Consider the following 9,996-nt stretch of genomic DNA (forward strand, 5'->3'; position numbering starts at 1 on the left):
TTTACAGATCAAGTATCACTATAACAGAAGGACTTAATCTGCCCTGGATGTTTGCAGCACTTTACAGCCAGTCTCCGCCACCAGGGAGCTCACTTCTTTTCAGCTTTTCTGAGGTAAGACAGAGAGAGCAGATGCAGACAGAAAGAGAATTGTAGTGAAAGGGAAAGAAGATGACAGTGTGTGTGACTGTGAGTGAGAAAGCAATTTGAAAACAGGGCATTCTTCTCCACCTGTATATCAGCAGAATATATGTGTGCAAAAAGCATTGCCATTGACCAGAAACATTCAGGATTTAAAGCAGGGGATAGGCCACAACAGGGGTTTTAATCATCAACAGAAGTGACCACAAATTTATTTCCAGTGTTTGCAGCCATTTACACAGATGTTGATGACTTAAACCCTTGGTGTTTTTAAGGTGAGAGGATGGAGAAGAAGCAAAGCAAAGGCTATTGCACTGTTGAAGCTATGACAGGTTCTGCTTAATAGTGTAGTACCAAATATTATAGTGTGCATGCTAGATAAAGACAGCATGTGTATAAATGTTGCTAATATGTATGATGTTCTGACTGCTGACATGCTATGCTTTATGAAGGTTAAGAAAGAATTAATATTACACTATGGAATATTTCTGGTGCTATTATTGTTATTTGAGGAAAAATCAGTGTGAATTGGTTAACGTGTGTGTGTGTGTGTGTGTGTGTGTGTGTGTGTGTGTGTGTGTGTGTGTGTGTGTGTGTGTGTGTGTGTGTGTGTGTGTGTTCACCTGTGTTCATTTTGGGTCCAGTATATTAGCAGTAGCTAGTGTTAGCTGTTTTGGCAGCTACTGTTATTGATGAGTTTGTTTTATTCTGGCCAGTGTTGGTTGTTTCACTCATTACTGTGCACACTTACAAATTAAAAAAAAAATATATAACAATACTTCAGCAGTGTCAGTTCCACATTGATATTGGTTTAAAGGTAATTGAATTAGTTTATTCTCACAGGCTTCAGAGGTTTATAGTATACTATAACTATATATTATAGATATACTTGTATGTAAATTGTAAAAACAGAAAAAAATGCTCTAAAACACTACAACATTTTTAGCTAATTAGCTGTCTTTAAATAATCTTTATTTATATGATCTATTATTTTACACTTATTATGTCTAAAAACCTCTATGTTCTGATATAAAAAGTCCATTTTCAGTTAGTAATTGTTGAGAATTTGAATATGAAATTAATTTTCCTTGAATGAATTCTACAAAACTGTATTTGCATATACCATGACCACATAAGGGAATGAAGTATGTGTTACAGATACTATTCCAAGGGAAAGAATCTGATCTTGGTGATGGAAACTGGATCCTGAACCATGTCAGGATGGCACTTGCACCTGTCTAAGATGCAACTCTTAGACGCAAGAGATCTTAAAAGATTTCTCACATCAATGCTGATTCAGGCCTCTCTCAGCTAACTTAGTCGTAATTCAGCTAACTTAGTAAACCCAAAATACAAAATGATAGGATTATGATGATCACAGAATTCAATCTTTTTAAAGTAATAACATATTTTTTTTAAATAAATGAGTTGTTCTGAAGGAGATTCCTTGACCTCTGGGCTTACACTTGAACCTGGCATGCCGACAGGCTCATTAATCTCTCAGACCGAGTCAAAGAAGAACATTGCCATAAAACCATATGTGGAGAAGTCTCACTTACAACTCAGCACAGCTTGGGTTTCAGGAGATTTTTATAGCTAATAATTTAGTTGTTGCTGTCTATCTTAGCAGAAATGGCATGTCAGGGAAAAAGGCCAGGAATGTGGTTTGGTAAAGATAAAGAAAGTTTAGTATAACTGATGGCCTTTACTGTCCATACTCATTTTAATATGTCAGCTCTTTTGGCAGTGTCATAACTTAGCAGAGCAAGTTTGTGAGTGTAAGCATTTTCCAAGCACTGTTATTTATAGTCTGAAGATCAGCATGTATAAGGTGGTCTCATGGTGTGCTAATGCCACAGGAATCTAATCTATTTATCCATTTTAGTCACAAAGTCCACTGTCATCATGTCTGACACAGAGGATGTGTGAGTTTTCTTCCTATGACATCATTCAAATTTTAAATCAATAATATAATAAATATTTCAAAATAACTACAATTTCTGTTTTATTTGTATTTTAGTGATCAGCAGGGTAAGTACTGCTACGTTACCTTTAATAGCAATTATTGCTTCTGATTCAGTTTTAAAGTTGCCAATTACAACAAAGTCATTGTTTCTTTGTATTATTTGTTTCTCAGTCATTTTTAACTACTTCAATCATAAGTACCTCCGTTTACATCTGTGTTCATATTACGTTTAGTTTTTGTTTATATTAAAGCTTTTGGTTGAGCAATGCTTTGTTATTATCAGCAACAATTTTTTAGCTACGCATGAAACCAAAACTGGCAGCGCACCCTGAATTATATGATACACTCTTAAAAAATGGTTCCTCAAAGATTCTTTTGATAGCTAATGGTTTTAGCTTTCTAAAGGGGTTGTGCTTAGAAACGTCTCTAATTGTTAAACTGTATGTAAAACCCTACAACTTTACCCTTTAAAGCTTTAGACAGAAACTTTTTTCTAAGAGTGTAATGCGGGTATTATGACCAAGTCTCTAAACATCAAGCAATTCAAAATATAAATGCAGCAGATGTTTCTGAGCTTTGTTTTGATAAAATACACTTTGCATAGTCCACAGCTGGATAAGTTCACATACCCTTACTTTTAAAGAGATTTTAATGTTATTAGATGTACTCCATGATAAACATATGAAGTTATGAGCTGTGGAGGGATGGACAGTGTATGCTTGGCAGGACTCCAACTGTACATAGATCACCAATCTATGCACAGCTGGACATTATTGATAACTGCTAATCTACTGCTTTCTTTTCACAAATTAAAAAAAAAAGAAGTCGGCGATGAAGGTAAAATACAAATATTAGATGGAAGTCTTATTTCCATCAACACTAATTTTCTAGTGATGCTAGTTTTTTCTAATATTGATCATTTTGACCCTCAATTACTCCATCTCCCTTATTTTACTACCAGAGATGCTGTATAAATGTTCTTGCATGCTTGAACTTTATTATCATCTCTTGTCTTTATTATCATCTCTTGTCTTTTACTTCCTGTCTTGTTCATGGACCCATAAATCATTTTAAGCTCTACATTCCAGTCCATATCATGGCACTTGCTAGCTTACTAATCTCCCATTTTTGGCATAGTTGTGCTTGTATTCTAAACAGATTATTTATTTGCATAGATTGACTGAATAATCACCAAACCTACCAAACTATGAAGATACATTTCACAGTAGAAATAATTGTGGAAGACAGTAACCATATTTTACTCAGATATTCAGATACATTACATATGTCAAATTTACAAGCATGGTCTTTTAAATGCTCAATTTCCTACAAATTAATGCAGTAACATAATTCTAAAGTGGTTTCTAGGTCCCTGTTTGAGTATCACCTGTGTAACCAGTCTTTTATTCACTTCCTCCCCATGTGCTACATTTGTTGTGATATGGCCCCCTGGTGGCCTTGGCGTGTCCTCCACTTGATTACTGCCAGACAGGCTACTAATAACAACAATTTTCTCCCTAAAATCCAGTAATCACTTACCCTGAGCTTCATCCACTAACCTCTTGAAACATAACCATCCTTTCCCATCCCCGCCCCCTTGGACATGTATAGAGGTAGCTGAGGAGGTAGTAGATGTAGAGGTGGCTCCTGAGGCAGCCCCAGAACCTGAACCTGAGCCTGAGGCTGAGCCTGAGCCTGAACCAGAGCCAGAACCAGAGCCAGTAGCCCCAGAGCCAGAGCCTGAGCCTGAACCTGAAGCCGAGGCTGTGGTAGAAGGTATGTGGCATGAAATATTCTCTCATCCTTCACCATAAAGTAGCAGTGCGCTCCAACCCATCACATGCCAGTCACAGTGCACTAATCAGGTCACCTCTTACCGAACCTTCCTCTCTCAGGGTTCCTGAGTAATCATGCATTACCTCCTCTTCTTACCTGGCCCTTGTCAACAGGACTTAAACCTTATTCATGCCTATAGGCGACTCCCAGTTTGCTGCCCCCTTTCTGCTTACACTATGCAGTGTATGATGCAGCTTTCAGACGATCTCCATTGCTTCAATGCCATATAACCATACGCTAGCTTCTAGATATGAACCATCATCACTTATCATCACTTCTGCTCAAGCAATGATGACTGCCTGTGATAGAAAGAAGCCCCTTGATGCTTTTGGCATGCACTGGCTAAAACATCACATTATTGTGTGTCTGTGGGTTACAGTGCCATTACTCAAACTGATTATGTTTTGGAGTATTATTAATTCAAACCTCATCCTTACTTGTGGTGATTATGGACTTAATTATATTTCAGAAGTTGTTCAACCATTGCCTTATTTAAGTTTTTGTACTTTATGCCCACCAAAGGAATAATGTTATGGGAACTTTGATGAGCTAGAGAACAGATCATAATGTACAATGTGAAAATACTTGGGTTCACATTTCAGTTAGAACTCCTCTCATCAAAACAGATTCCTGTTTCAGAAGTAACAAACAGTCTAGTTACAATTATTAACAGTGAACACCCTTTGATTATCTCCCAGAATTCCAGCTTCTCATTAGTGTATGTCTTATTGTACCACGTAAATGCAACTTGTAAGATATACAGCTGTATTGCCTTTGCTAATTTTGTCTATTCTGCTTTTGCTTTCATTACTTGCTGCATGCAGAGGGCTTTGAAGAGGAAGGTATGTTGATTACAGATGTATCCTACCTTTGTATGTTGGAAGGACACCTTGGTCCCTTGTCTCAGCTGTCTGTAGTCTCCGTTTGTTGGAGAATGTGTGCACTGAGGTTCCTCCCAGTAAAACGTGTTCTTTTGGAGCAAGAAGCACTGCTTTATAATTGGCCAATAAACATAAAGATAAGATTTATATAAAAAGATGGACATGGATTCCTAATTTTAAATGGATAAATGGTGTTTCCTTAATTAAATGTATTTGGAGAAAAAGGGTGAAAGAATATAAAATGCTAACAACCACTAGCCACTGCGCACTACTCTAACCCTGCAATGCCATTTAATCTGCATGCCATGCACCATTCACTGACTCACAGATCAAGAGGGAGGACCAGGTGCTAACTAAGCCACCTTTTCTTTCTTTTCTATCTTTTTTTGCAAAGTTAATTTTAATTTAACTTTGATTTAAATCAGCAAAACTTGAGAATGTAAATAACTCAATATAACAAGTATGAACCTAATTCACAAATTTCTCATGTCTTTGTGATGTTCATGCATTAATGTATACCTAATTTTTTTTTTATCTCAACTTAAAATTTGTAATTGTTTCCTAATATTTTGACCATTATGTGAAATAATTATGTGCTTGTTAAGTAGTTTACTACCCATTTTTGAGTTTTGGTTTAAAAATACCAGTATGTTTCATTTACTACCATGAGTGGACTTCTAACAACATGCTGTGTACTTGTCCCCTCTTCATTTTTAATCTACAGAGGAGAAGCCTAAGTTCAAGTAAGTAGCCAAATCCACATTCAGCATCACTGTGAATTCAGTGAGCAAAGATTAATACTCTGTTAACTCTGTTCTGGAATTTAAACAGTAATTTTATTTTATACATCTTATCTAATTTATCGTGTTTTTTTTATGTTCTTTTTTTATATTTTTACCAAAGGCCATCTGCACCCAGGATCCCTGAGGGTGACAAAGTGGACTTTGATGTAAGTTTTTCTTCATGCTAACAGCAGAACTATGTTTTTATTTTAGTTACAGTAGTTTGTCTGATGCCATTTTTGGGAACTTGAATAAAACAAGGATTTGCCTCTCCACAAAACAGGACATCCAGAAGAAGCGTCAAAACAAGGATCTTGTGGAGCTGCAAGCCCTGATCGATGCCCACTTTGAGCATAGAAAGAAGGAGGAGGAAGAGCTAATCGCTCTTAAGGACAGAATTGTGAGTTAATCTGACTGCAATAATATATAACTTCCTAATAAATACTTTGGAGATGAGGTGAATGATAGATCAAGACCAAGGTAAGATAGGTTTGTTGTTTGTTTGTTCAATAACAGGAGAAGCGCAGATCTGAGAGGGCAGATCAGCAAAGGATCATGGCTGAGAAGGAGAAGGAGCGCCAGGCAAGGCGTGAGGTATGTCTGTCACACCACTGTTTCTCATTCACACACTAATTCTATCTGCAATCCAACATACACAAATTTACCTACTTCAACAGGAAGAAAGGCTGAGAAAGGAAGAGGCTGATGCCAAGAAGAAGGCTGATGACGATGCTAAGAAGAAGTCAGCTCTGACCAGCATGGGCTCCCAGTTTAGCAGCTACCTGCAGAAGGTGATGTTGTCCTGTCTTATTCTGTCACATTCAGCACTTTCAGATTTCTCTCATTTAAATACATGCAAACTAAATCTTAGATTTGGGTATAAAATATAATTCCAGGCTGACTCTAAGAGAGGTGGCAAGAAACAGACAGAGAGGGAAAAGAAGAAGAAGATCCTGGCTGAGAGGCGTAAGGCACTCAACATTGACCACCTCAATGAAGACAAACTGAAGTAAGCTTTGCTGCAATATGAATTATTGCTGGTAGAATCAGCAGATGGTACTGTAAGATCTAACCTCACTGACATGTACCACAGAGAGAAGGCCAAGGAGCTGTATGAATGGATTAAGACCCTGGAGTCTGAGAAGTTTGACCATATGGAGAGGCTGAAGAGACAGAAATATGAGGTAGGAAATTAGCATATTTAAACTAAACCATTATATTATTTACGATTCATTTGCAGTCAGAATAGACATAAGAATTATTCGGTGTAAATCGTGGTTGAGAGGTTCTACCTGAGATGAATATAAACCCAACATCAATCTTCTCCAGGTTACAACACTGCGTAAGAGAGTGGAGGAGCTGAGTAAATTGTAAGTTGTTACAGGTTTAGATGGAGCTACCTATTGTGCATGCAGTGTGTCTGCTTATTGAGTACACTTACAGGCCAGAAGTGAAAGAAAGGAACAGGTGACCTGCAAGGATTTTAATTCACTTTCTTGTATTTTTATTTATTTTATTGCACATTTATTTTAATTTGTAAGAAATATAGTACTATAACAGGAACAAAGCAGCCCCCCCCCAAACAACATGGACAATGTGTAAGTAAATACATCAGACTGTATTTAAGGTGTTACATTGTGCAAGTGTTGTGTCGTCCCAGGAGAGCTGGAGATGCCAAGGTGAGAGCCGGTCCTGCATCCGCGAGTGATTTTATGCTTGTTAAAATGTGTTGATGTGTTGTTTTCAGATCGTCTCTCTCAGAAATCGTATTGATGAGCTCCAAAAACAGTAAGTTTAAATATGTAAAATCTATGAGTCTATATCACATCCGGTCTGCAGTGGTGGTTCTAGGCAGGGTAAAAGGAGGCCCAGTGTAGCTAAAACAAGAAGATCTTTCCTTGGGATGTTTACTTGTGAAAGACAGAAATCCAACATGTGTCATTAGATGCTTTTAGATTCAACATTTATGATGAATATCAAGCCATAGAAATATATGAAGGTCTGTGCAATACAGAAGGGGGAAAAAGAATAGTACAACTTTAAATCCCAGCTCACTTCTTTTTTAGTTGTATTTCAATAACATTCAAGTTTTGAAAACTATAAAGTGAGCTAACAATTTCTAACAATTTATTGATTGTGATGTCTGAGTAACATTAGGTTGCTAGCTAGCTTACCAGCTTTATCTATTGCACATACATTTTTCTTTGCTTAGCAGAGCAGCAGTGTGGACTAAACAGTTCCTCCAACAGAGCATCTGGTTCTCACCTGGAACCCAAGCTGAGATTGTATAGAACCGCCACTGCCAAACCCACCCCATCCCATCCCATCCCATCCCATTCCATCCCATCCCATTCTATCCCATCCCTATCTGTTCTATTCTATTCTATTCTATTCTATTTTTTCTATTCTATTCCACTGTAATCATTCACATCAATTTACATCATCATTTCGGTGCTATGCATGGCAAAATAACTATCATTTCATTATTTCATAATTTTTAACTCCATTTATAAAAGATTCACCACATTTTTAAAGCACACGCACAGAACTCTGGTTTCTGCTGAGGTTAGCCAATAGCTTCCAACATCTCTGGACACCTCATGTCTGCCAAAGAGAAATAACTGTCTTGTGTCTCAAGGCAAATTTATGTCAAGTCTATTGCTTGACTTGACATAAATTTACAAAGGTAAGTGATGCCTGTTGTGACTGGGCATGTAGCATGCAGTATAATCTGAACACATTGTAGTTAATTGAGCTACAGTACTGTAGCAAATGTGCTACTCTAAACACCTTCAGATTTATGAAGTCATACTCTGGCTTTTAAAAATTATTTATATATTAATCTTATGAACAGGCAGTAGTAGAAGTAGATTAACTGACTTTGCTTGTTCCTGGCAATTTTCACATTACAGCAGCAAGAAGGGAGCTGCCACTCGCCGCAGGAAGTAAGTGGACCGTGCCACAATCCTTAGCAAGTGCATGGCTGATGGACAGATGGAGATTACTGTGCAGTCCACTAAAAAGCGACCATACACCAGCTACAGTGATAATGCTATCTGTAGTATTAGTAGTCACAGGTCTACTAAGTAGCTACTCTGCAGGACTCTGTAATAATAGCTGTTCAATACTCACACTTCCTTGTCTTGGAACGCTGTTTGGTTCTCAATTTTTTCATGTAAATAAAGTGTTAATCTAAAGCCACTATCCCTAGGGTTATTGTTTTTGTCATTTATAATTCTTGTTCTTTACAATTATTTTCATTACATGATGCCCTACTAACTATTTGTAACAGAAAACAAAATGCTACTTACACAGCATTGTCAACATGAAACTTATCTGGAAAAAAAGAAAGGCCATAGGAAATTCGTTTATAAAAATCCGTTCCAGCCTATAGTAATTGATTGGTATCATTTCCATTATAGCATAAGTCCGAGTGAACTGTCTGTGTTTTGTACAATGTCTCCATTCAAACAACCTGACTCTTAATTCTTCTACAGCAACTGCTTTAGCCTGGTCAAAGTCGCAGCTCCAAACACTTTCAGGACACTGAATAGGGTGCAGGGCACACACACACACGCACGCACGCAGCACGCACACACACACACACACACACACACACACACACACACACACACACACACACACACACACACACACACACACACACACACACACACACAATTTTGTGTACAAAAATGTAAAGTCACTTGCTGTTATCTCTTGTGGGTGTTCTGTGCATAGTTAAATTACACATAATGCACTTTTTTACTCATTCATTACAACATATAGTATGAATGGTGTTTAATCAGACCATTTAAATAATTCATTCATTTATTCATTAAAAAATATTAGCAATATTGACAAACAATATATATATTTCAGGAGAGATCAGAATGTAGCTAAATTGGCATCTGGGGAGAATGAGTTGAATATTTGAAATTTAAATGTTTTGGTTTTACCAAATTGTTATTTTAATTAAATAAAATAATCTGAGTATAGCTATATGAACAACAAGGTCTAATCCATCTGGGATTTAATTTATTAACTCAAATAGCCGTTTAAAACGCGTGGCATTGTGGGTAATTGCTGTCCAGTCGCAGTGACGTGTGTAAAAACAACCAAAGTATTTTTATTTATTTATTTATGTATTTATAAAGCAGGGCATTGGACCAAATTGCAGGTAGGAAATCAAGTTGTGGTTGTAAATGTAGGCTATTTCCACATGAACCATACGATTGGTCTGAAAAATCATTTGAGCCAAAGGTTTGCATATGAACAAGAAAATCACATGTCGGCTGTCACTTGTTGTCGCTTGCAGTCATGGACATGACGCGTTTGAAAAGAAATAATCGCCCGTCGCTTTGTTATTTAACACAATGTTAGTTGTGGAG

General features: G+C 37.1%; 1 protein-coding gene across 7 annotated transcripts; it reads left to right on the top strand.

Moving 5' to 3' along the window:
* The first annotated feature begins 10 nt into the window (after nt 1-10).
* Nucleotides 11-8,809, top strand: tnnt3a (troponin T type 3a (skeletal, fast)). Of its 7 annotated transcripts, XM_027172986.2 has the most exons (15): nt 23-113; nt 2,026-2,065; nt 2,161-2,171; nt 2,929-2,943; nt 3,718-3,882; nt 4,767-4,784; nt 5,548-5,566; nt 5,727-5,772; nt 5,889-6,005; nt 6,122-6,199; nt 6,283-6,396; nt 6,502-6,614; nt 6,699-6,789; nt 6,935-6,975; nt 8,518-8,809. In XM_027172986.2, exons 2-15 carry the CDS (start codon nt 2,046-2,048, stop codon nt 8,552-8,554), a joined length of 885 nt encoding a protein of 294 aa, XP_027028787.1. In that variant the 5' UTR covers nt 23-113; nt 2,026-2,045; the 3' UTR covers nt 8,555-8,809. The 7 variants fall into 7 exon arrangements, with proteins under 7 accessions (XP_027028788.1, XP_027028790.1, XP_027028787.1 ...); XM_027172987.2 differs by lacking the exon at nt 2,929-2,943 and having other exon boundaries at nt 11-113; XM_027172988.2 differs by lacking the exon at nt 4,767-4,784.
* The last annotated feature ends 1,187 nt before the right edge of the window (nt 8,810-9,996 follow it).

The sequence above is a fragment of the Tachysurus fulvidraco genome, chromosome 10 (assembly GCF_022655615.1).
Source record: "Tachysurus fulvidraco isolate hzauxx_2018 chromosome 10, HZAU_PFXX_2.0, whole genome shotgun sequence".
Lineage (NCBI taxonomy): Eukaryota > Metazoa > Chordata > Actinopteri > Siluriformes > Bagridae > Tachysurus > Tachysurus fulvidraco.

Coding starts and splice junctions, on each gene's coding strand:
- tnnt3a (XM_027172986.2), top strand. CDS start 2,046: ATGTCTGACACAGAGGATGT. Junction 5,773..5,888: donor GTGACAAAGTGGACTTTGAT/GTAAGTTTTTCT, acceptor TCCACAAAACAG/GACATCCAGAAGAAGCGTCA. Junction 6,976..8,517: donor GTGGAGGAGCTGAGTAAATT/GTAAGTTGTTAC, acceptor TTCACATTACAG/CAGCAAGAAGGGAGCTGCCA.